The sequence below is a fragment of the Mus caroli genome, unplaced genomic scaffold (genome assembly GCF_978045245.1).
Source record: "Mus caroli unplaced genomic scaffold, Mus_caroli_1 scaffold_3, whole genome shotgun sequence".
Lineage (NCBI taxonomy): Eukaryota > Metazoa > Chordata > Mammalia > Rodentia > Muridae > Mus > Mus caroli.
This window is the reverse complement of record NW_028227258.1, coordinates 1,791,728-1,818,989: the sequence shown is the minus strand read 5'-3', so window position 1 is coordinate 1,818,989 and position 27,262 is coordinate 1,791,728. Positions and strand designations below refer to the sequence as shown.

General features: G+C 39.5%; 1 protein-coding gene across 11 annotated transcripts in view; it reads right to left on the bottom strand.

Annotated features, from left to right (window-relative positions):
- Window positions 1-27,262, bottom strand: part of Lrrc7 (leucine rich repeat containing 7) — a 505,524-nt gene that overhangs the window by 10,355 nt on the left and 467,907 nt on the right. For 10 of the 11 annotated variants that reach the window (XM_029475023.2, XM_029475017.2, XM_029475018.2 and 7 more), the window contains one exon: window positions 11,765-11,839. In XM_029475023.2, the coding sequence (XP_029330883.1) occupies window positions 11,765-11,839 (75 nt within the window). The remainder of the gene's footprint in view (window positions 1-11,764; window positions 11,840-27,262) is intronic. The other variant, XM_021157470.2, reaches the window with a different exon arrangement.

Here is a 27,262-nt window from a genome sequence, read left to right as displayed (position 1 = left end):
TAAATTAAACACAACATGAATGAAATTTGGAATAAATTTCCGTCATCCAAATAACTGACAGTTACATAACTATTTCCTTGAAGGATTAAATGCATTGGATTTGGAGTCAGTTAATTGGACTGCTTCACAATGTATATGTAGTAGAATCCATAAGTTTCTGTGTGTGTATGTGTGTGTGTACATGTGCATGCATACGTGCTCACGAATGCGTGCACATACGTGCTTGCACGCATGTGAGTCTTGTGTACATGTGTGTGTTTGTGCATAGGTACATAAATATGTGTGTACATGTCCATGTGTGTGTATGTTTTGTGTGTATACATGCATGTATGCACACGTGTGTGCACATGTGTATACCTGAGTGTGTATGTGTGTATGTGGAGGCCCAGAGGATGATATTAGGCAATTAGGCTCTCCACCTTACTATTTGAGGCTTGGTCTCTCATTGAACCTAATGCACACCAATTCAGCTATGCTGTTGGTTAGCAAACCTTACAGATCCTCTTGTTTCTGTTTCCCAGTGTAGGATGGCAGGTGTGTAATACTATGCCCAATTTTTATATGGGTGTTGAGGATCCCGATTCAGGTCTGTGTGCTTGTACAACCAACTCTGACCATTGAGTCAGCTCTCTAGCTGGACTTCTCCCATTTGCAGTACACTCAAACGTAATCTGGGAACACTTACTCTTTTTTTATGCTTTTTATATTTGAATTAACCATTCAATTAAGAGTTAAAATGTCTTTCACTGTCGTCATCTTTTCCAAATTTCAAAAAACATTTGTACCTCAACAGTACTACACATTTTTATAACTTAGATAAAAGTTATTGCATATATAATTTTATCCCTAGTTAGTTAAAATAGGATAGTAACGTAGCAAAGAAGGTTCACAAACGCTGAATTTAAAATCATGGCATGTCTATCAATAGGGAATAGCCTGGGGAATGGAAAGAGAAACGTGTTCCTAGAGCGACAAATTTGCTTTGAATTATCCAGTTGTGTGTACTTTTTTTTTTTTTTTTTTTTTTTAGCATTCAACTAATGAAAACGCTGACTGGTTGGCATGAGTTATTTCAGTGGCAAGAGACAGTAGCTGAGTAGAATTGGGGGTATGCTAAGTTAAACTTTTTGATTTAAAACAACAACAACAACAACAACACCTTCTTGCTTTAAGTTGTAACGAAAACCAAAACAAAATAACAAAACAAACAAACAACAACAACAACAAAACCCAATGAGGTTCCAGGGAATAGAACACAGCATGAGGAACTTTTTCTTATTCTCATTTTAGTTCGGTCATTGGGAAAATAGCAAACCCTCAAGAAAATGATGTACTTACTGCTTTCAATTTTCCCAAAAGGTAAGTGTTAGTTGTAAAGTGACAGTTTAATAATGGAAGATTAATGTCAAAGTTTAATAATCCCTTTGCCAGCGCCCATATTCTATCTGAAGCCTTAACCTAGAATTGCAGAGAACCCATAACCTTCTGAGTATTGTCCAACATTTTTATATTTCAAAGTGTCAGGTTGAAGGACTTCTAGATTTGGAGACTGTAAAACGTATACCTAAGATAATGGAGCTGGGAAAGCTCACGGAAGTAAACAGAAGCTAGAGGGGAGGGTTTCAGTTAAGGAAGCACTAGGTAGTCCTGAAGAGGTAGATAGAGACAAGATAGACCAATGGACAATAGATAGAGATTGGTAGGTAGGCAGATGGATAGAGGGAAAGTTAGACTGAGACATAAATAAATCACTGGAGATAACCCCTGGCAAACAGGAATTTACCCACAGTAGTTATCATTGTACTTTGGCACAGTTTGACTTTGGCCCAGTTTTTCTGGATGTTGTGAGGTAAAGCTCTTCTTTTAGGTTTATTAAATGTTATTTTATCTATTTACTTTGCTTCTTTGATACAGTGTCTAGCTCTGCAGCCAGTGTAGTTTTGAACTCAGGTTTCATTAATAATGGAAGATCTCAATGTCAAAGTTTAATAATCCCTTCGCTAGTGCCCAGTACATGGGTGTATGCGATTATTCCCAACCTTAAGAATTATTTTTAAAATAGTAATTGAGCTATTCATTTACATTTTATTCATTCTAAATTTTTATTACATTTTTATTTATATTATTTTTTTTTGGTGTGTATGTGTATCCACATGGATGCATATGTGCTGTGGCAAATGTGTGAAAGTAAGAGGAAAGCTTGTGGCAGTCAGTTTTCTCTTCCCACCATGTGAGTCCTGGGATGGAGTCTGGTCATTAGGCATGGCAGCAAGCACCTTTACCTGTTAAGCCATTTTACTGGCCCTGAGCATTTTCTTGGTGTAGAACATACTGAAATGCCTGTTTCCATGCGAGGCAGTGTCAGAGGAGAATGGAGAAACTGGTTGAGTGCTGTCAGAAGTAAAAGAATGCTGTCCCAGAGAACAGTATTCTCATCCTTAGGACAGAAGACCCAAAATAACTTACACTATTTCTGTGACCACAAGCATTGAATACCTGCTTTCACCTTGGATAGTTCAGACGTCACTCAAAGAGCCATTGAATTTGTAATTTTTATGATTAAATAAAGGCGAGGAAAACCCTAGAGTACAATTAGCAAGGTTGTGGTTGCTTTGAATGTGTGTGTCAGGCGGAGGAGAGGAAAGCTGTTTTAATGGTGGTGCCAACTGCAGAACACAAATTCAGTGTTGTTTTGAAAGATAAATACATAGAAAGCATTACCGTATGACATTTAAATATGTACACAACATAAGTGCAAGCAATAATATGGACCAGTGCTCAATCAGGAAACTTTTGAAATGTCACATTTGGTCACATGTGTGTGTGTTTTAAATAAACATCAGGTTCACATAAAGTGTGTGCAGTTTTGAGGAAATTGCAAGTTAATGAGAAACAAATGAGATGCTTATTAAGTTCTAGTAAAGCTAGTAGGGAAACAATCATGGAAGAGATATTCAGAAAATGGTACACTTTGAGAATATATAATTAATGGGCTTCTAGCAGGAGCTGATTTGAAAGTATGGAAGACCTTTCCAGTGTAATCTTTACACTGCTTCCAAAAGTCACCCTGACTAATTTAAATCCGATGTGAACACTCCTGTGCTGCAAAATGCTTTGTTTCCTCTTGTCATGATTTAGACATGGAAATACTAGGAGTTCATAAAAGTAATATCTGCAGTTCAATTACAAGTTGAAGATATAGTTCATTACTCCACTGTAAAACACACATGACTTTTCATTCTCTTTTCTTTTTCTCTGAGGCTTGTTTTTGACTTCCTTCTAATAAAAACCTTTGTTAAATGTGTGAGTTACAGATGACTGTCTATAGGAACTTCTCAGAGTAAAAGAATTCTGTTGCATTCTTACTCAAAACTCCAAACCTTACTACTGGTACTGAAGAAGGAAAGCCCCACATGGTAAGGACAGTGATTCTTTTACACATTAAAAGGGAAATCAGGTTAGAAACTTGACATGTGCTTTTGGTTAAACACATCAAGAGGGGAAAACACTTAAAGGGCCTGGGCACATATATTTGTATAACAATATCTTGCAAATTCGAATGCACAGTCAGCTAGCAAGCTCCAGCTGAGAAGGCAATCCTTTATGGGACCCAGCTGTGATAGCCAGGCATGCTGGGAAACAAACAGTCCATCACAGATAATTATTGTGCTTCAGGAATTAACTTTCTAGAATTAATTCCCATTCCAGAATTGCCTTGCTTTTTTGTTTTGTCTTTTCGATTACTTTATCCTTTTCTTTTCCTTCTTTCTTTCCATCTTTCCTTTCTGTTTTGAGACAGAGTGTGACTAGGCCAGGCTGGCCTTGAACTCAATTCAACTCCCTGTTTCTATCCACTTTATGTTGGGATTACAGGAATGATCCTTGTCTGGCCCAGTTTTAGAATCTTCATTGGATAAGAGTATTCTCATTAAATGTGCTACATTTAGCACTGAATGCACTATATAATCAATACCACGTTGACTCTGACCGAATTCACCATATAATCAATCCCATGCTGACTCCAACTGAATACACTACATAATCAATACTGTACTCTCTCTGACAAATCACTAAGTAATTTTCTATCACAAATCTCAACTATAGACCTTCATTTCTGAAACTGTCCTTTGTTAGAGAACCTAACACCATAGTGGCTTTTACTGGGATTAAAATTTCACAGAATAAAAGAGAAAAAGAATTCCTCTTCTGACTTAAGCAACACACAGGTCTGAAGACTGTTAACCTGCTCTGCCTTCAGAGAGTCTTCCTTCCTGTCATGCATGCCTAATCTTTAACAAATGAATGTTTGAATTATCAGGCAGCTTCTCAAGATGATGTATTCTATTTTATATTTGCCATGTCATTTGAAAATTGACCATTTTAAGGAGATTCTTTGTGGCTGGGCTGGTTTTTGTTTCATTGCTAATGTCAGAGTTAGATCTGGGAGTGGAGGGAAGTGTGGGAGTGCGTCTAGCCTGTGAGGTCATAGGTTCCATTCCCAACAACAAATAATGACAGACTGGTGTCCATTGCATTATTATTATTATTATTACTACTAATTTATGGTGATGAGATCTATCACAAGCCTTAAGCAGGCTGGGCAAGAACAGTACCTCTGAGCTCTACCCCTAGACTCAGTATCAAATGCTTGATATTAACTCTCTTATCCTTCACCACTCTCTGCTGTGTATTCAGGGTATCACTAGTTTGTAAAAAAACCAGAAACATAGGTATATTTCCTATCATAATATTTTTTATACTGTTTGGCTCAACTTTTTTTTTTACATAATGAGTCCATATTCCAAATAAGGAAATAATCAATCAGCCCTGCTCAACAGAAAGTGCTCAAGCAGGTTATGTAAGGTATGCCAACAGCAGGTACTTCCAGCACTGTGTGATTTAAATGACACCAGGTAGATGCTTAATTAACATTATTTTCACAGTAGCCAAACTAGGAAGCAGAGGCAGAAAGAACCCGCTGAGACTGACTGGTTTTGTAAACGCATAGCCTTATTCAGTTAAACTCTGCCATATAAAACTATATGTGTTTGAAAACAGCTTAGGTGCTTTCTAATTAAACTGTCTTTAAAGAAAATTTTATTTTTCAAAGCATTCTGTGAGTATACACAATAATGAAAGATGTTGCTTCTTTCAGGAAAGATGGGATCCCCTTTAGGGTCTCTGATGTTTGTGGTTTTTCAGTCATCAACTAGAATTAAACTATACGTAAATTATTCACGGTGCCTTGACTTTAGTTCTTTCAGGGCACAGAACTTCATTTGAACTTAAAGTTATTTCTCATTTTCTGATTTTTGTAGTTTGGGTGGAGGAGGGAGAAATTTTTTAAAGATTCAGAAGATGCCTCCACCCCCTTGTTCATGACTCAGGCTAACGATTGTGAACCTGCTGAGCCGGGAGACAATGATGAACTTTTGGTATAGGTAGGTCTCTTCTAAAAGAAGCAATTGCCAAAGTATGTTGCATAGAAGTGGACAGAAACTACCCACGGGGAAGCTTTGTAAAACTCTCAGGCTCTTAAGAAGCTTTGTACAAAATTCTGAAACAGGAAGGGCTTAAGGTGGCTTTGCAACTTACTTGATCAAAGAACTCATTTACTAAAGATATTTTAAAAGAACAACCAGTAAGCTACTGGCTTACACTGTCTGACTGCTATATGCTGAGCCTCTTGAATACTGCTTCTTCTGCTTTTTAAAAGAAAAATTGCACTTTCTCCCTGCACAGGTAAGCTGTGACTATTTGCTCCTGGCAATGTGCTTGGGTCTAGAGGCTTTCCTCTGGGTGTTCTAGAAGGTTAGGTGAGAGACTCCCAGTATGAAACAAGTTCTCATTGTCATGGGACTCAGTGTGGAGGCTTTGCTGTGTTAGCTATGAATTCTCAGAATCTGTTTTGTTTTGTTTTGTTTCTTTAATTTATACAAGCTGGAGGCTTCTGAATAAACAATCTTTACGTAAGATGATTCTGTTAGCTAATCACACTCATGGGTCATTAAAGAGCCACAAAATCTAATTCTGACAAGGGCAATCTGCCTTTTTACTGGCTGTCAGTACCATGGATCTGTATAGCCAGATCTAGCCACCCACAGACATTCTGCCAGACAGCTGCAGAATCCATGGTTACTCTGCCACATTGAGCTCTGAAGCTAGATGCTACTATGTCCCACCTGGTTCAGCTTGTCTCGATGTTTGAGCCCTTCAAGTCCATATGGAATGGTATGGTGCCTTAAGGGTCTCTTTCTTCCTGGAGTCTCCTCAGTTCTCCCTTAGTTGCCCCCATACCACTCTGGTTAAGTTCCTACCCTGCTTCTGTGTCTTTCTCTCAGGTGCTCTTCTTCCTATATTCCTTCTGCGCCTGCCCACTCCTCTTCCCTGTGTGAAGCTGGGATGAACTCTGATGACATGTGACTTCACTATCATTTAATATTACTGTTACATTAGGGCATGAAGCATCCCCCAAATGGTGGAGCAATGTTGGAAATTTGGTTGACAATTGATAACAAGGGATGAGATCCTGAGGCCTTGGACTTAATCAGTGGCTGTTTTCTGGACAGTGTAATAATGTGGTGGCATTTTGGGGAAATAGTGGAGTCTAAAAGGTGGGGGCTGGCTGGAAGAAGCAGGTCGCTTTTGACATCTCATCCCCGACTCCTTCTTCTCATCTCTCAGCTTCCTGTTAGACATTTATTGAGTCATATTGTGCTCCCTACCACGAGGCTTTGTCGAAGAATGTGCCAGAATCAATAGACCTAAGGAACCTTGGACAGGAACCTCTGATACGCAAACAAAGCAAATCCTTCATCCCTCAGGTGTTTTGTTACAGAAATAGCCGGGAAGCATCTAATATCCACCATTTATATGGCATTAGTGGGGATATAGGGCAGAGTGATTAAAGAACAGGACAGATAGGTAACAGGCCTGGTGCAGACCAAACTTTAACAGCATCTAATTTACACCTGCAAACAGCCCAGTTGTTCACTGTAGATACAGTGCCTGACAGCTATTCTTTAAACTTCTGTATAAACTCAACCACTGTTTTAATGATTAGTACAAGGGCTAAAGCGATGTCTCGGTGGTTAAGAGCATTTGTTACTCATGTAGAGGACCTGGGTTCAGTTCCCACTCAGTGGCTCACAGACCATCTGTAACTCCAGTTCCAGGGGATCTGATGCCCTCTTCTTACCTCCACAGGCACCAGGCACGCACATGGTGCACATACATACATGTAGGTAAAACACTCATACATATAAAGTAAAAAATAAACCAAAATTTTAGCAAAAGGGAGAGAAATACATGGTTTATATTATTGTCACCTTAACTATTTCATTTTAGTGTTTTAGAAATATAGTCTTGGACCAGGAGATTGAGGCTTGCCTGGTTTACATAGAGAGTTCCAGGTTAACCAAGGGCTACATAATGAAAATCTGTCAAAAAAAAAAAAAAAGTAGAAGAGGAGGAGGAGGAAGAGGAGGAGGAAGAGGAGGAGGAAGGGAAGGTATAGGAGTAGGAAGGAGGGAAGGAAGAATGAAAGGAAGGAAGAAAGGAAGGAGAGAAAAGAACTCCAGCCTTGGAACAGGAGTACATACTACTAATTCCAAGCCCATCAGAATGTAAGAAATGGCAATTATCTTATCTTCAATAGGACAACACATTGATATGTCACATGTTGAAAAAAATGCCAGGCCTGGTAACTGGTAAAATATAGATACTATTGGTGAATTCTTTTTAAGTTATGTACTTTACCTTTTCCTGCCCAAGATAGGGCTGTAAATGGGGAGGGTGGGTAGGGGCAGAGCAGAGCATAAGCATGCAGGCTTTAGGCTGTAAAATCTATTGCTCACCAGTGAGTATAATTTTCTCCAAATTATTCATCTTTTCAACAAAGAAACTTCAGTGAATGGATAGCTCTGTGCTCAGGTACATTTGGAATTGCAGTGCATGCAATGGATTTGGTTGGATTCTTTTCAAGTGGAAAGAATATTAGAAAGAAGAAAGAACAGTAGATATTAAAATAACAAAACTGCCATTTGGATGGCTAACGATCAGCAAATTCGTGGGGTTCCACCTAACGTGTATATGTCTTTTTAATGGTTTGTGTAATTTCAGTTGTTTATCTTTCCTTTTTTCGTAAATTATTCTAGGTAAGGCTGCAAAGTGCCAGCCCTTTGATTATAGCTTTCCTTCTGTGCTGCTTTAAAGCAGAATAGGACTGAGTTGTTTGCATACATATGTCCTTTGCCATATATCAATGCAGGGAAAACAAATGGTAAAGTACAGAAAAATCAGGCAAACATGTTTATACGCTCACCAGCCTTTCACCATTACACAGGTGTAGAAGGAAGTGTTGGGTGAGTCATACAGAGCTGGCAGGTGGCTCTGTTGTTAAAATGCCTGCAGCACCAGCATGGGCACTGTATCTGGATCCCAGGTAACCATGTAGAAGCCAGGCTAGCGTGAGTCTGTGGCCTCAGTTCTGGTGAAGAAGGTTGACGACACAAAGACTTCTGGGCTCACTGGCCATACAGTTCAGCTAGGTGGTGAGCTCAGGTTCACTGAAAGATTTCATCTCAAAAGCTAGGGTGAGAGTGGTATATAAAGATGCTTGATGTTGCTCTTTGGTAGATTTTTCATGGTCACCATGTATACACATACATATGCTATACATATACATATGGGTTACACACACACACACACATTACACACATAAATGTTACACACATGCATATAAGTTACACGCACGTTACCCATGTAAATATACACATGATTACACACTCATGCACACACATAAAATAAAGTCACAGAAAAGGAGAGCAGATCTGATACATTCTGGCTTGGGAGGTGGCATCTCTTTGCTTTTTTGTGTCTCTTTTGTTCTGTGCTGTCAAATCTTCCTTTTACTTAGATTTCTCAGGATTTTTATTGTCATTAAGCTTTGAAAGTATATTTGTCCAAGTGACAAAGTACAATACTGATCTTGTGATTGATAACCAAGCCAATTCCCAGCATTCTTAAGGATTCAAATGTGTTAAAAACAAATCAAGAACACAGCTTACTTTCTCACTTATGACACAAAGCTACCAAAGAATTAGTCTAATTTTTTCCCCTAGGGAATGTAATGGACCACTTTTGATTTTAATTACTATGAGGAAAACGGAAACTACACTAATGTATTTTTATTAAGGTCTCTGTATTTTGCTTCTTTTCCTGACAGTGAACCATTTGAACCATGTTCTTGCTTTTTTACTCAGTGACTTATAATTCTTTTCCACCTCATATTCTAGGATCTCATTTTGTATCTTTGGCAGCCACTGTGTAAATCTCAGGATTCTAATGGCACACGCTCCTGCCCCACATGCACCCTTGCCAGAATTTTAAAGGAAAGAACACCTGCTTATCCTGTTAGGAGACACGGGCATCTTATTTTCCACCTGCAGAGGTAGTGCTTTTTTTTTTTTGAATATGAACTGAAGACTGACCTCTTTTCTAACTCTGGCATGGGTGGAACAGAATCTACCGATTGTTTGAAGCTGCAAATGGGAGTCTACCCAGCCTTCCCTTCTACTAGCTCAGAGATCTGAAACTAATTGGCTACAATTTTCTCAAATTCTGAGATTCTTTTGAAATTCAGTGAGGGTAGGGGAGCAAGTGAGAGACTGAGTTAAGGGAGGGAGGGAGGAAAAAGGGAGGAAAGAGGGAGGGTATGAGGGAGGGAGGGAGGGAGGGAAGAAGAGAGAAAGAGCTTGTAAACCAAGTGTTAGAAAGTTGTACTCAAACAAAACAAAACAAAACACAACAAAACACAACAAAACAAAACAAAAAAACCACAAAGCCAAAGCCGGGCGTGGTGGCGCATGTCTTTAATTCAGGCACTTGGGAGGCAGAGGCAGGTGGATTTCTGAGTTCGAGGCCAGCCTGGTCTACAGAGTGGGTTCCAGGACAGCCAGGACTGTACAGAGAAACCCTGTCTTGAAAACCAACAACAACAACAACAACAAACAACAACAAAAAGAAGAAAGTTGTACTCTTAGTATTCTTGGCTGTCTTTTACAATTCAAAAATTTATGCAATTAATTTTCTGATCTGGCAGGAACTTTGTTATTAATATAAATTATGTTTACCCAATATGAGATCTATCAATATGATACAAACTGTTTAAAGTTGACATACTAGTTAGACCTTTAAAAAACAGATTCTTCCTAATGAAGTGGCCAAGAAAAATCTCAACTATTTTATGCCTGTTTTGTTTCCTTGTCCTGACTCAAAGACCTTCTGCTTAATAACCTGTTTGTGGAGATGTCTCATCCCAGACAGTGCTATGTCAACATTGCTACAGCTCAAATCAGTCCATGGTCTTTTCAGGCATCTATCATTTTAGAAACTTGAACAGCTGACAATGATCTCACTAGTTAGTTTAAAACACTTGGGAGAATAAATTACTACAGCAACCTTGTTCGTTCTTTCAGTATTGGGTTATCTTGGAATTCCTTTTTCTAAGACTTTCTCTGAGTGTTCTGTAGATAGAAGGCAGAAGGCCTCTCAGGGCTGAGTGAAGAAAGTCTCTGCATCTTTCTGACTGTTACTACAGAGCTAATATCAACTTTTTTTTTTTTTTCCCAAATGCCATGTCATCTCAGGGTACCTGAGGCAAGTGCTAGCAATTTTAGGTAATTCCATCATTTATATAATGGGTAACTTATGCTAAATCATTTAACCTTAAGTATACGGGCACCCCTTAAGGCCTTTCATGTAGTGCAGGAAATAATTAAACACCTCTTCCATGGGAGTTAAATTTGGGGAGAAGGAAAAAGAAGTTAAATGGATAAATTTAAGGCAAGTGCATGTTTAACTGTTTAATACTGTGGCTCTTTTCTGATTATATGTACAGTTTTAAGTTTGAGAAAATTCTTTCTCCACCTGACATTTAAAAAGCTTAACTTGTATTCTGCACAGGAGAGCAGGCAGACACAACCACGTGTTACAGCCTTCAAATGAAACAAGCTGACTCATGACATGACTCAGTCTTCTTTCTCAGGTAAAGTCACCCAGGTGCCTACCAGGCAACTGTGCTTACTTTTAGTTTATGACCTTACAGTTCATGTGTCCATACGTGTACAGATTCTTGTGTTATCACATGATCCCATTCAATCCAACAAGAATGTGCAAGGTGCCACCATGTACTGGGATTGTGCTCAGTGAAAGGCAGACACCGAGGCAGACTGTTTTCGTAGGTAAGAAATTTGCTAGAAGAGCTATTAAGGCCATAGACAGCAGCATAGCAGGGCTTTGAGGAGAGATCAGGCTCACATGGTAGAGTGAGGGACCTTTCTTACACATTTTAGAGGAAGAGACTGTTTCTATAGGAGGTGACTTAAGGGGAGTCCATTGTATATGCTTGTTGTTGAGCTGTCTCTGATTACTGGTAGGTAGGAGGTGGGCATTTGGGAGTTTGGTGGCCTGGGGCCTGTATGCAGAACCAGCTGTGGGGATGGGGAAGGGGAGAATCCAGGAACCAAATGCCTTTATTTCAGGAACTGTCGTTGTTGAAGTAAAATGAAGGAGCTTTACAAAACGTCTTGGCCACGGTTGCAATCAGGATGTATTTTTTGGCATCTGGGGTTTTAACAATCAGTGGCAAGTAATGACACAGGAAGAACCGATTGTCAGTGTTTAGTTCAAGTTCTTTAACCCAATAGCACCATGTGTGCCTGTTTCGACCTGACATCGAAATGTCAGTTTCTGTTCATCTCACCTGAAGGATTTTATCCCCGGGCTGTAGTAGGTTGGATGCTGGTCCATCAGGCTGAACCCTAGTAACAAAGATACCCTATAAGTCAGAAGTGACAGAGGTTAGGAGCTTATCACCAACAAGTAGGTACACTTAAATACATTTACATTCATATAAAAAACAGTGAAAAGCAGTTTTTAAAAGTCACAGTTTATACAAGTAAGCTCTACAAGGATTATAGTATTTAAAGTAGAACACTGCTCCGCAGGGTCAAGTCTAATAAAAAACACGTGTGATATAAAGATTACCTTGTCTTCATTAAGTACAACTGCAGTTTATATACCAAACTCACAGCCATCAATAGAAATGTCTTTTTGTATAAATTCTGAATTTGACACAATTACTGGTACAGGCTGTAATCTTAGTACTCAGGAGGCTGAGGCCGGAGGATTGATGTGAACTTTTAAAAAAATTGTTTTGTTTTGTTTTTTTGAGTTGGGGTTTCTCTGTGTAGCCCTGGCTGTCCTGGAACTCACTCTGTAGACAAGGTTGGCCTTGAACTCAGAGATCTGCTGCCTGGCAGAATTGATGTGAATTTGAGGCAAGTAGAGCTACATAGTGAGTTCTGGGCCAGCCTGGGATACAGTATGAGACCCTGTCTCAAATGTGAGCAATCATCTAACAATCTAATAAAAGACTAACCAAACCAACTCAAACAATCAATCAAACAAGCAACAACTCAACAATAAAAACAGCATTGCCAAACTTAGTTGCAAAATGGAAAATTTGGATGGGAAAGAGAAAAATGAGTTGTTTGAGAATCAAGACAGTTGGGTGAGATGCAGCGCTGGTTTTGTTAATCACTGGGGGCATCTGCATTGTGATGACAGACACAGACCCTGCAGTCAGTCATTCCCTCCTTGGCCTGGCAGATTGTGTGTACATCCACCCAGGGGACTGCTGCTGATGACTGTTCGCTCCCTTTGGAAGCTTCCTTCTTCCCTCCTGTGCTGTGACAGGCATCATGACAGTACTGTGCCAAACAAGCCACTGGATCTCTGGCTGCTGAGGTGAAGTTTCAGCCCTTACGTCACCCCATCTGCCAATGACTGCCACTCAGCTGATCCTGATTGCCCCTCTTCAGCTCACCATCTCACCATGCAGAGACAGTTTAATGAGGTTTGCATAAATCCAAACCATAGGAGGCTAAATTACACAGTCACATCCACAATACCAGAGACCTCAGTGCAGAGCCTGGCTGCTTAGACAACATTGAAGGTGACATCTGTGGCATGCTTAATTTCAGTAGTAACATCGTGGTTACAGGATTTGATCACTGTGGACCTGCCCTGAACCTGACTTTTATGGTGGCCTGGGCTTTCTAATGCCATTATTTCTTTTTTTTTCTAAAGTTTTTTTTTTCCAGTCAATAAATTTCATAAGCTAAGATGTTTCTATTTCTGTAACTCCCTCATCTCTCTGTTTTTTCTCAGCATACAGCCACACTAGTGAAGCCAGGGAGCAGTGAGGGTGCCCCGTGATCCCAGTCTTGTTATTTGTGTATTGTTCCCCAAAGACTGCCTCAGGGTATAGGGCCAAGATATTCCATTGTATATGTAATGTAAAGATACTTCTTTGGAAAATATTTCACCTAAGTCCAAGCCAATCTGAGTCTCTAAGACAGGGATCGATTAGAGATGAAAATTATCACAACATCTTTCAATAGTTCACTTCATTCTGAGACTTGGAAGAATATTTTGACATTGGAGACAGAATTTGGTAGAGAATCATCAGATTTTTTTGGTATTAAAATGTAGATGAATAACATTCTTTCTGGTAAAAAAAAGTTTCTTTTAAATTTCTGGGACGACAGGAAGCCACCTGGTTGATTGGAGAGGATCTAGGCATGCTCAGATCCTGACATGTGACAGAGTGTGAAATGTATTGCAAGCTATCAAACAATACATTAGAAAGTACACTAATATCCAACTATCTAAAGTTACAGCCAAGCCATCTCACCCCAAAAGGTATTCTCTCCTTTGCACATCTCTTTCACATCGAACAATATGTATTGTTTGATTTGAGCTTTTACTGCAACGATAACACATCACCATAGATTTAGTGACTTAAAACACCACTATGCTTATCATCTCATGGTGTTGGAGTCCAGACCCTGCTGTCATGGTGCCAAATCAAAGGCTCTGGCAGAGCTGTGTAGTCCTCCTGTGGAGAACTCACTTTTCCATCCTTTCTAGAACAGCTTCTAGAGATGTGCAGATTCTTGGATGATGACCTCATTTTTTGTTTCAAAGACAGCATGGACCATCTCTGTGACCATTTCTTCCTCTCACCAGAGCCAGAGGAGATTTCCCACATCCAAGAATCCATCTGGACAATCTAGAGTAATCTCAAGGTTCTTAAACTTCCCATATTCCTGTTTACTATGTAATGTGCTATAATCACGGATTCTGGAAATTAGGATGTGGGCACATTTGGGGAATCATATTTTCTATCTGGTACACTGCAGCCATAGCCAACACGTTTCTCGAGTTAGTCTTCTGTGTGTAACATTTATAAACTGGCAAGTATACTTTTAGTTATATAATGTTCCTTCATTAGTAAAATGTATATAAAATGTCAAATAAAAGAAAGCTGTCTTAGGTGGGCAGATGCATATAGAATATCTGGACAGTAGATAATCCCATAGATGATCAATAACCAATGCTATGAATTTTGAAGATCCTAAGGTTGAGCTACATCTGAACATCTTATATCCAGAAAAGCCTACAATTAGAGTGTTTCTAGATTCACTGGCTAGCAGTTATTCCTCTCTGTGAGTATATTAAAGGCCAGCATTTGCCATTTTAATTTGAATCTGATAGGCAATGGGATTATTAGCTTCTCCTACATTGGAAAAGAGTTCTGGGAAGTCCTTCCTGCCTCAGCTGTGGACTCCTTGTGGTGGCTCATGGTATAGTGGCTCTAATCATTGACCACTGGCCATACACAACCTGGGTTCCATCTGGGGAGCTTTCCAGCAGTTATTAATGACTTCTGGAAGTTCTTCCCATGATTGTTACAACACAGCATTGTCAGCTTTCCATATGGCTGACAGAATCTGATCTAGTTTATGGCATCTCTGACTACGTTTGTCTAATGTCTCCTACTTCATGGTTACTTCTGTGGTTCTTTAGTGACTCAAACAAATGGTTTTACTTGGTAGCTCTCCTAGATGCTGTCTCATATCAGAGCAATATCTTGGCTGCTATAAAGTTTTATTTCCAAAGACTGAATCCTTGGTCTCTGTAGATACTAACATTGGGGTGTTTGTGACATTGACTTAGATCTCACAGAATCATGCATCAGAGACCACTATAGATTTTTAACATTGCTAATCCAGATAGGGCTAGCTGGCTGCTCCATGTGACATGTCCTGTTGTTACACAGTTTTAAGTGTGTGTGTGTGTGTGTGTGTATCTGCATGTGGGAAGTGTGTGTGACTGTAAGTGCTCTCAGAGGTCAGGAGCATGAGATCTTCCTGAAGCTAGAGTTACAAAGTAACTATGAGCTACCTGATTTGGATGTTAGGAAATGAACTTGTTAAAAGCAGTATGTGGTGCAGTATGTGGTGTTAATCACTAATTCATCTTTCCACCCCCTATATTTCTGCCTTGTATTAAAATTTGTCTATTTGTAAGTCCTGTGACTCTTCAAGGGGCATTCACAATGAACAGGCTCATGAAAGCCTTTGCTTTTGACAAGTCCTTTCACAAAATTGTGAGTTGAGATTTCTTAGTGTTGAGATCTGACCTCTTCTGGTTTTCTACCCTCAGCATCTCTGAATATAGACCGAGGACTCAGCAAGTTAAGCGTGCAAGGCCAGCACTTCACATTCCAACTTTAGAGAAGATCGGAACTTTATGTGTCTTTTTTTTTTTTTTTTTTTTAATGATGATGGTGAGTGACTGTGACAGTCTCAGCTATTGTCAACGTAGACACAAAAATAGAACTACTCTTAAGGGACCTGCGACCACAGTGCATAAAATATATTTTTTAAAAATTCTCCAAAGTGTTATTTCTAGTCACAGCTTGGAAAATGGTTTCTAGGAAGGCCATATCTCAAGTAAAATTATATCTGTTACAATTCATAACACATCACATGCTTTAGAATACAGCGCTTCATGTATTCCTGTAAGTACGGAAGTTCAAAGAGGTTTTCCAGAGGAAAAATGACTTATTAAAATAGCAAACAGAGCTGGATGTGAGATAGTGTTGTCTTTTCTCCAGAGAGTATAATTAAGCTGATTTCTTTCAGAAAGCAGGGACATAATTTGCTTATGTTGAGGCTTCTAGAGGCAAAGTTGGGTCACTCTACAGTATAGTCCCTGTAAGGGGTGGGGTGATATACCAATAATAACAACATTAGCGACCTATGATGATGAACTCTCCTGAAGTTTAATTGCTATGTGTCAGGACTTAGGCTTTGAAGAATCTGCTTTCTTAGTAACAGAAGAATCAAGGCAAGAAAAGAAATTTGTTCCATGGACATTAGAAACTAAGAAAAGAGGAAGCCAAGAAGGAGGGAGTGAGGAAAAACATTAGAGAAAGGAGGAAATCACCAGGAATTGAATATAGTATTTCCATGCTATACCCGAACCTCATTCCCCAAACAGTGAAGCTTAAAATCCATAAAAGCTCATGTTGGTGGCCAGTGAGATTGCTCAGCAGGTAAAGGTGTCTGCCACCAAGTCTGACAACCTGAGTTTGTTTCTTAGACTCACATGGTGGAAGGAGAGAACCAACTCTTGAAAATTGTTCTCTGACATGTGTACACACACACACACGCGCACACACACACACACACACACACACCACAAACAAATGTAGTAATAATAATATAATAATAAAAGGCTGTGATCATTAATCTTTGGTGTACAGCTGACTGGATTGAGAATAATCTAGGAGACACACCCCTGGGCCTGTCTGTGAGGATGTTTCCAGAGAGGTTAAACTGAGGAAAGAAGACTCTAAATGTGGGTTGCACCATTCCATATGCAAAGAACAGTTCCAGACTGAATAAAAAAGGAAGGAAGCTAGCTAAGTGCCAGTAGTCATTTCCCCTTGTTTCCTGACTGAAGACTCAATGTGGCCATAAACCTCACTCTCCCACTGCCATGCCGCCCCCCCCCCCCCCACACACACCAGAGAGAACCCTCAAACTGAGCAAGACTCAATCCTTCTGGAAGGTGATTTTTATCAGACACAGTGTCACAGCAATGAAAGAAGCAACTATTATAAAATTTATCAGAAGGGAGAATTCCTTTGGAGACCTAGAAAATATGTGAGACAGATCCAAATTAGAATTCTCCAGTTGACTATTGTTTGTTCTAGAGGAAGAGATATATGGCTTGGTTTCCAGAGTTCTAGACTCCTAGATCATTCTAAAACATTTTCCGTGCAAAAATAATCAAAAATAAAGGTTTTCTGATTTAAAAGCACCCTTAAGCAGTTTATTCCATTTTCTTCTGAGGCTGCTTTCAGAAACAGCAGACTGACTACTAGAATATTCTTTAACCTGTTGTCCTTTGGGAAATTGGAATGTAAGAGCTAAAGCTGTGCTTAGTTTTGGCTATTGTATGATTGATTATGTCTTTAATTTTAGCAGTTGTTCCAGGAATCACATTGAAATTTCACAGACGATTAACTGTGAGGGACAAAGGGATATTTTCAATGCTTTCTATTTCTTGGTGAAATTTTTGAGCTGAAAATAGTTTCCTTTGGTATTTTCTTGAAGTCAATGGTCATCTCCTTACTGTCTGGTCCAGATTTCTGGCTTTCTAGGGAGATGGGGGTAGTGGGAAAATTCTACTTGCATTATTTTTTGAGTCATGCACAGCTGGCAATGGTGGAAATTTGGGCTGCTTAGCTTTGCATGGGTTACTGATTCTGTCTAAGCTTCTAATAGCTCCAGAAACTATTAAAACCAGGAGGTAATGAGAGGTGATAGTGGATTCTTCTCTAAGCTCTTCCTAAAATAGTGGTGGCATGTAGGCTTCACCTATCACTCCTGCAGGCTCCCCTAAAGCCCTGTCACTCTGCTATTTTTGGATACTACTCATCATTTCAAAATCATGAGCTATGAATTTAGTTAAACTTATTTTTCACTTAAGTTAAATTTTTGGTGGTGAGAAAATGTTTCTCATAAGCTATATAAAAATCAAGCCACAATTCTTGTAGGTTTAATATTTTTTTATTTAATTGCTTAATCATTGTTATGTCCTGAGATCATTCTAGAGATATTTCTTAGAAGTGATGCTGAAATCAAGAAGTCAAAATATCTGTGAACAATAATCCAATGCACACTGCAACTAAGAGTCCCTGGTGCTCCTGGGTGAAGAGGCTCTCAAACAGATCTGTACAATATAATATTCTCCTTTTCACTTTTAATCTTTATATTTCTGTTTTGTTTGAATGTTTCTGAGGCAGGGTCTGCTATATCCACAGCTGTACTCAAACTTACTATGCAGTTTTGACTTTGACCTTGAGCTTCTGACCCTCCTACCTCCACTTCTCAAGGGTTGAGATTCCAAGTATGCATCACCATATCAGATTTAGGCCGTGTTTGAGATAGGCAGCAGGGCATGCACGCTAGGCAAGTGCTCTACCAGCTCCAGACCCTGTATTATAAGAAAAATTATAGTGATAACATTTTCACTTACTACATGTGCAGTTTTTTTTTCTAAAAGGTCTAAGTCAAAGGAAAAAAAAAACTCACTAGGAATTAAAATTTGTTTGAAGGACTGTCAATCATGTCAGGCCCTGGCATGGGCATACTTCACACCCAACAGAACCGACAGAAGCTCCAGAAAAAGTGGTTCTTGGGTCCATGGGTTCCACTGAATACCTTCAGTTATGATTCAGAGATACTGAACTCAACGAGCTGACTCAGTATAAGTTATACATTTTTTTTTGTTTGTTTTTGTTTTTCGAGACAGGGTTTCTCCAGGTAGCCCTGGCTGCCCTGGAACTCACTCTGTAGACCAGGCTGGCCTGGAACTCAGAAATCTGCCTGCCTCTGCCTCCCGAGTGCTGGGATCAAAGGCGTGCGCCACCACGCCCGGCTCTAGTTATACAGATTTGTTTATCTTTCACACCACAAGGGGACCATTTCCCAGTGTGATAGTTTGAGTGAGAAATGTCTCCCAGAGGTTCATGTATTTTAACTTTAGTCCATGGCTAGTGGTCCTGTTTGGGAAGGTTGTGAATCTTTAGTACCCAAAGTTTAGGAGCTGGAGCCATGCTGGGGAAGGTGATTGGGATGGGCATCCTTGAGATCTTACAGACTGTCCTTACTTCCTGTTTACTCTGTTCACCTACATGCAATGTGACCAGCTGGCTTCCCTTTGTACTACCTGCCCTGCCATGACGGACCCTCCTGGAATTTTAAGTCAAAATAAGCCATTAATTCCTAAAGTTGTTTGGCTAGGGTATTTTACCAGCAAGAAAGGTAATCATTATACCAAATTTAGGAAACAGATCTAATTAGTCATCCTCAGTCAATTAGGAATATTCATAAGCAAAGGAGCAAATTAAAAATTAGATATGAATCCCTTTACCCACTTCACTATTTAGTTCAGCACCAAAAGGAGTTGTATATTAATGTCATCAGTGGTAAAAGGACATTGACAAGACTCTAGCCTGTGATGATGGGTTTAATTGAAACTCCAAGTAAAGGACACACTTCCTTATATTAGTCATGAAAAGTATGTACATTCATATGCATTACATTGTGAAGGTGACTGTATGTATAAGTATAATTTGTTACTTTGTATTTATCTTTGCTTTGTTTAACTTTTGACTTATCTTAAAATTATATATGCACAATTTATATATAATATATTTGAAATAAAAATAACAATACTTGTTATCTTTTGCATATATTTCTAGAACTTTATGTTGAATTGATATCAATCATTTCAGGAAAAAAAATGGAAAGTGGTAAAAGGTAATGCCCCTAAAAATCTTTATTTCTTTTTCTGTTTTTAACTCTCTCATTTTTCGTTATTAATTTATTTAGTGTGTATAACTGTGGATTAACAGAAGCCATCTAGGAAGGGCTAGGCAAGCAAATGAGTTTCCTGGGATGGCCCACCATTTTGCATGGCTGTGATGGGTGCACTCTGGAGGGGTATGCTCCCAGAGACTACATCCCAGGATTGCTTCTTGCTGCTGATATGCCTTTCCTATCACTATTATATAGCCTAATGATTCTTGGGCATCAGCCCACCCTATTGGGCAGATTTCCTGCAGATCAACATGAATATGAACTTTTATGAATTAATGCTGTTTAGATGAATTAATGACTTTATAGAATTCCTGTTTTGATTAAAATAATTTTAGGAAGAAAGTTTAAGGAGATGCTTTTAGCTGTTTTGCCAGAAAGATGAAATATAGTTGAAATTAAAAATAGAATGTGCTCCCTCCTCATAAAATAATAAGAAAAGGCTACATAATAAGGAAAACAATAAATTACACTGAGAAATATGCTTGGACAGATTTGCTATCAAGGAAAAATATTCATTCTAGGTTAGATCCAAGAATGAAGCCATAGGTGTTCACTATGATACAGCAAGTTTATGTGAAACTGTTGCTTTGAACTTATAATGAGCTTATAGAATGGAACACTACTTTGAACTTACTATCAACATTCTTCTGTAACTCCCCTTTTGTGTAATATTTTATCTATGAGGTAATTTTATTAAGAACTTTTGTCTAAGAAGGTATAAAAAGGCTGAGAGAAGAAATAAAGTGTGGCTGTTTGGGATCTGCTCCACCTACCAAGTGTATATATGTATATATGATGTATATATGTCTGTCTGTCTGTCTGTCTCTGTCTATATGCATATGTGTATACATAAGTATGCATATGCACTTGTGAAATTGATGAAACAGGTGGTTGTGGAGAGAGAGAGAGAGAGAGAGAGGAGAGAGAGAGAGAGAGAGAGAATGAATAATCCTTCAGCACTTTTAGTGTTGCTCTCAATGTCTCTGGTATGGTGTCCTGGGGCAAAGGTGTCCACAAACAAATGCCTGCTTCTGAGTATAACCACCTTTCTCTTCTTAATACTGGCCTTAAGAAAACCTTAACTCTGTCTCTCTCTCTCTCTCTCTCTCTCTCTCTCTCTCTCTCATACACACACACACACACAGCCTTACTCATTCAGGAGTGGAAGGCAGGGTAGGAAGGGTTTGGGTAGGAAGGGTTTGGGTCCTGTTGCAGTTCATCTGAACATCTAGAGGCAAGATTCAAAAATGATTTGATGATAGTCCTGAGGCTATATGACATTTATTTAAAGTTCATGACTGTTTTACATTTTCCAACATTCTTCCCAGGGCTTGGAATATTTTGTTACCTTAGACAAACCAACCAACCAACCAACAAATATGGACTCATCTCTCTCATCATGTTCATATTTCCCCAGGTGGAAAAATGGCTGAGCTCCATGGTGTTGCCCTGGCTTGGGCATTGGATAAACTATGGAGAGGAAGTGGCTCCCTACTTCCCCCACAACTGTCTCCTGCTGTAAGACCCAAGTGGTTAGTCTAGGTCCATAACAAAGCTTTCCTGTGAGTCTTGACCAGATGTTATAGCAAGTCTCCTTGAAAAGCTTTAAATTCTAGGCAGTTAGTCGTTTTCTCAAATGGAGCTAGGAAGGATGTTAGTCCCTGGATGATGAGCTTTGAATGTTTCATTAGGAGCTCTTCCATTCAGAGGATCTTGGGTTGATTTATGAAATATTGCACAGTCTGGTGTCATTCTGCTACTTTGCTTTTCTCTTTTTCCATGGAACTCACCAGTGGGAAATTCCTTGGATTTTGCAACCACAGATTAGTGTGTGTTTTAATAGAAAGCATAGTGAATTTGCTTCATTGCCACTGTGATGACGATACCTCAGCCCACAAGTTACATAATTGATTATCAATACTCCCTCTACTAAACTCCCTGATTACTGAGGTTCAATGGAAGAGGCATGCTGATTTCCACTGGTTTGTTGAAGCAAATATGAGGATTTTGAGTAATTAAGGGGCTCTATAATATGTTCAAAATTAGAAAAATCGTATGTGTCTCAGCACCACAGGGTGTGAGCTTGTCATGAGCTCTGCTAAGTGGCATCTGCAGATAGAGGCCTATGTAAGAACTCATTAAAAGAAAAAGATTTGGAGCCAGATCAATTTGGTTTCAGATTTTGTCTGTCATAGATTAGCTAAATGACCTTGGTCATGTTAATGAACCATGCTGGGACTCAGTAACATGTCAATTACAATACTATCTGACTAATAGATGTTGCTAAGATAATCACATGATGTTACACATGGAATAAGCTTCATACAAAGCCTGACACACGATAATTAATGCCATTTTTCCTGCCTTATCATTAGATTTACTTGGTTGAAATATTTCATTTAAGTGGCATTTTATTACTGTGACAGCAGTGTTTATCTCTGATGAAAAGCTGGATTACAGCTTCTATCCTCTTTACTGAGATGGCAGAGGTGAGCATCATAAAGAGCTGTTTGGACTCTGTGTTCTACCACTTTCTCCTCACAAGTACATATAAGCAGTTTACACTTTGTGAGGTTCTTGTCCAAAATAGTGATCTTTTTGTTAAATAAGTTGTTTTTCCCATAAACTACACAATGTTTTGACAGTGTCATGCTGACTCCTTGACCCTGAGAGAACGTATTTCCTCAGGACCACCTTGGGTCTTGTAGGAAAGTTAACTTAGCTTCAAATGCTGCTCCAGATATGCCAGTCCTGCATGAAATGACCTGTCAGTCATGTGAGACTTAATCACAAACCCATCTGAAGCCTCAGCAAACTTCTTGACTTGTCTGAGGTGATTTACTGCAGGAATCTCACACAACCCAGAACAGATGGCAAATTTTGTGCCCTAAGCAATGTAGCTCCTCCTTTTGCCCAATATGCTCTCCCTTCCCCAGTTTAGGGACTACTATATGCTTTCCCTGCTTGTTACCAGTGTGGGTATTCTTCTATACCCATCTGCCCTTGGGATTTGCTGCAACAGCATCAATAATATTGAGCAGGATGAGATACATTTTGCGATAACTATAGCATAGAAACTTTCTATCTCCAGCGTTGCCTCACTTTGGGTTTTCTTTATTGTGTCTACTTCCCTTTTTAGGTCTTGGATGGTTTTATTCAATTCCATCACCTGTTTGGTTGTGTTTTCCTGCAATTCTTTAAGGGATTTTTGTGTTTCCTCTTTAATGTCTTCTACCTGTTTGGTTATATTTTCCTGCAATTCTTTAAGGGATTTTTGTGTTTCCTCTTTAATGTCTTCTACTTGTTTAGCAGTGTTCTCCTGTATTTCTTTAAGTGAGTTATTTAAGTCCTTCTTGATGTCCTCTGCTATCATCACGAGATATGCTTTTAAATCCAGGTCTAGCTTTTCAGGTGTGTTGGGGTGCCCTGGACTGGGCGAAGTGGGAGTGCTGGGTTCTGATGATGGTGAGTGGTCCTGGTTTCTGTTAGTAAGATTCTTACGTTTACCTTTCGCCATCTGGTAATCTCTGGAGTTAGTTGTTATAGTTGTCTCTGTTTAGAGATTGTTCCTCTGGTGATTTTGTTACCCTCTATGAGCAGACCTGGGAGACTATCTCTCTCCTCTGAGTTTCAGTGGTCAGAGCAGTCTCTACAGGCAAGGTCTCCTCTTTCAGGGAAGGTGAACAGTTATCTGGTGTTTGGACCTTCTCCTGGCTGAAGATGAAGGCCCAAAACAGGATCTTTCCTAAAAGCTGTGTTGCTTTGGCCTGTGCAGACTGCCCTCCATGGAGTCCTGGAACCAAGCTGGCTCCCGCGGAACCTGAGGCAGAAGCCTCTCCCGGCAGGCACCTGTGATCAGGAAGGTGGCTGGTTGTCTGGAGCCGAAAATGGCGCCGCCTCAGAGGCTCTGTGGCTCTCGCCTGTCCCAGAGACTGTTGGCCTCTGTATTCCACACTCTCACCTGTGCAGACTGCCCTCCACGGAGTCCCGGAACCAAGCTGGCTTCCGAGGAACCTGAGGCAGAAGCCTCTCAGACCAGGCGGACACCTGTGCTTTGATCAGGAAGGTGGTCGGTTGTCTCGCATAGAAACTTTCAAGTGCTTTCGGGACATGAGATGGTCAAGGATTCTCAGCAGCCAAGAGACAGCAAGCTTAGCAGCACATTGTGTGTCCAGGAACATAACTAATGTCTGATTTATTCACCGGAAGGGAACAGGCATTACCCTGCAGATTGGAGTCTTTAGAACATGTCTTCTTCAGACTCAGGCATTATCTGTTGAATTTAATTGGCACTTAATTTCCTACATTTCCCTTCCAGCTGTGAATTAGTTCCCTCATGAAAAGGTAATTTCTTTTTTAACATTGAAGAAAATAGTATACTAGTGTATCTTCATATACTTACTGTTCATTTTTGAGGATAGGTATATGTTTTCTCTCTGTCTCTTTTTGTCTGTCTGTCTTTCCCTCTCCCTCTGTCTCTCTATCTCTCTCTGTGTATGTGAGTTTGTGCACATGTACAAGTGTGTGCACATGCACATACATATGTGTGGATGTGTGTGTGGAGGCTAGACTACAACCTCAGATGCCATTCATTCCTCAAGCAGTCCTTTTGAGATGGGGTCTCTCATGGCTTGGAGCTACCTTCCAAATAAGGTAGGGTAACTGGCTGTCAAGTTCCTAGGATCTGTCTGCCTCCCTTTTCCCAGTGCTAGGATTATAAATTTATGCCACCAAACGTAGCTTTGAAATGTGTGTTCTGGGGTATGACCTTAGGTCCCTGTGTTTCCAAGGCAGGTACTTTATCCACTTTCTCTCCCCAGGCCCTGTGTTTTATTCTAAATGATACAGAACCTTTATCAGTGTGGAACATGAGGCTGAGGAAGTGAAACTGGGTTATGTAGACATGAAATCCTCCCTCAATGAACAGACTAAATTTTTCTATAAATTATTGGAGTCAAGGTCTTTATATCATTTGTTAGTCAAGACTCCATCATAAGTTTGGATTGCCAAGGAAAGTATTTCTAACTTGAACAATGTTCTGTAGAGCTGAAATTCTGGTTACTTCCATCCGTTTTGCAATAACAGGGAAACATGATTTAGACTGTAAAGTGGGTTGGAGTGTAATCAGGCAGAGAAATGTACTTTCAAGGAAGGATCTTTCAACAGCTGCATCAAACAATTCAGACTCTCTATCTGCTACATTTAGCCCAAAGAGCAAACTATATGATCACAGACACAGTTGAGTCTCAGTACAGTCACCCAAACAAAAGATAAATTAGTGCTTATAAGGTGTTCATAGCACTGTAGAAGGAAATTGATGCTGAAGCCTAAGTTCTTGGTCTTTGCACTTAAACAGAAGCGAAACATCATCCTAGTATCCTACTTAGTGTTGTGTTATTCTTAACTTAAAAACATCATCTTCTACCTACTGAAAGTAGAATGAAAATTTCCCTATGCTGAAAGAAAGGAGGGGAGACATCTTTTGAAAGGCAGCTACACAGTGGATGATTATGTAGCCAAGTTTTTATTGAAAGAGTTCGGGGAAGGGATATGAGGGCAAAAGCAAGAAGAGCGGTTAGCCACACTGTTACTGTCATGTGGATATTGATGAAGATGCCAGAAATGTCGACCAGGGCAAAGGTAGCCCTGTAGTAAATTGTGCTAAGTAAACTGGACACACAGCAGATGGAATTAGGTCCATTACCTCTCACTGTGCACAGAAGTAAACTCAAAATGAATTGAAGACCTTAACATAAGAACAGAAACTTTGAAACAGATAGCAGAGCATAGTGGAAACTTCTGATGGGCACAGGGAAGGAATTTCTGAGTCCTTCAACAGCAAAAGAGAGAGAACTAAAAAGCGACAAATGATGCTACATGAAATTAAAAGCTTCTGCACAAGAGAGGAAACAACAAGTGGAGAGGCATCCTACAGAAGAGAAAGTCTGTCAACACCTTTGACAGAAGTTTAGTACTCAAATACACAAAGAGCTGAAAATCTAAACAACCCCTCATCAAGTAGTCCACCAGGGAAGTCAGTATAGAAATTCCTTAGAAACTAAAACCAAACCAAACCAAGCAACCAAGCAACCAAGCAACCAACTAATTAACCAACTAAAAATATAAATAAAAAAGCCCAAACAGAATTACCTCATGACCCAACTGTACCACACCTGGGGCTACACCTGAAGGACTGGTAGCACAGCACAGAGATACCCACACATGCACTATTCACAGTCACATTCTGCAATCATCTCAGTTGTCTGTTGACAGAGTATGTATGTATGTATATATAATATATATGGCTAACAAGATAGGAAGAGGGGCCAGGAGATTGATACTGAAACTCATCACTTCATACAATGTATATAAATCAATAAGAATTAAAAAGAGAGGATCAAGATGAGCAAACATTATGAAGTTTAAATACTTATACATGTTTCTGATAATTTTAACTTTTATTCATAATTTATCAGACTAAATAAGTAGTTGCCCCAACTAGACCATCAACCATTTTAATTTTACCAGTCAGCATCATTTCTGTTTTGATATATGTTACATATCTCCTTCCTGCTGTATATCACTACATGAAAAAAAATCTACCCCAACCTTTACTACCCTTCTTTTTTTTTTAATTTATTTTTTTATTAGGTATTTTCCTCGTTTACATTTTCAATGCTATCCCAAAAGTCCCCCATACCCACCCCCCCCAGTCCCCTACCCACCCACTCCCCCTTTTTGGCCCTGGGGTTCCCCTGTACTGGGGCATATAAAGTTTGCAAGTCCAATGACTACCCTTCTTTAGAATGGAGGAAGGATAGAAAGAATGTAGGAAGTGTCATGGCTGAGAAGAAGGTTGGAAAAATACAGGATGAAGGTCTTGCTTTAGAAATCTTCAGATGGGGAGTTAATTCATGTGTTTGTGTTTGTGTTTGTGTGTGTGTTCTTATGTGTTTGGCCCACATTTGTGTATGTATGCCTGTTAGGCTCAAAGTTGACTTTGGATGTTTTACTTAATAATTTCACCTTGTATATTGAATTAAGGTCTCATCCTTGAACCCAGATTTTTCAGATTCATCTCTCGCTAACAGCTTGTCTCTGCATCTTGCATTGGCAATTACAGGCTGTCTTCCATGCCTACTGGCTTTTATGTGAGTACTAGGAATCTAAACTCTGGATGTCAGGGATGCAAGCCTGATGCTTTAGCAACTGAGGCAGTCCTACATTTAAAATTTCCTCAGAAGTTGACTTTATTTTCAGCAATCAATCTGTGAGCTACCTCTGCAATAGCAGTACATTGAAAAGGTCTGTACCTGCAGACACTTAAGACAATATAGTTTGGTGAGATCAAAGGTAGATCACTGTAATTCAGGAATTTATCTGCACTGATTTCAGTACGAGATTGTTAAGCATTAACGGTAGCAGAGTAGGCTCAGGGTAGAAAATTAGACTGTCCA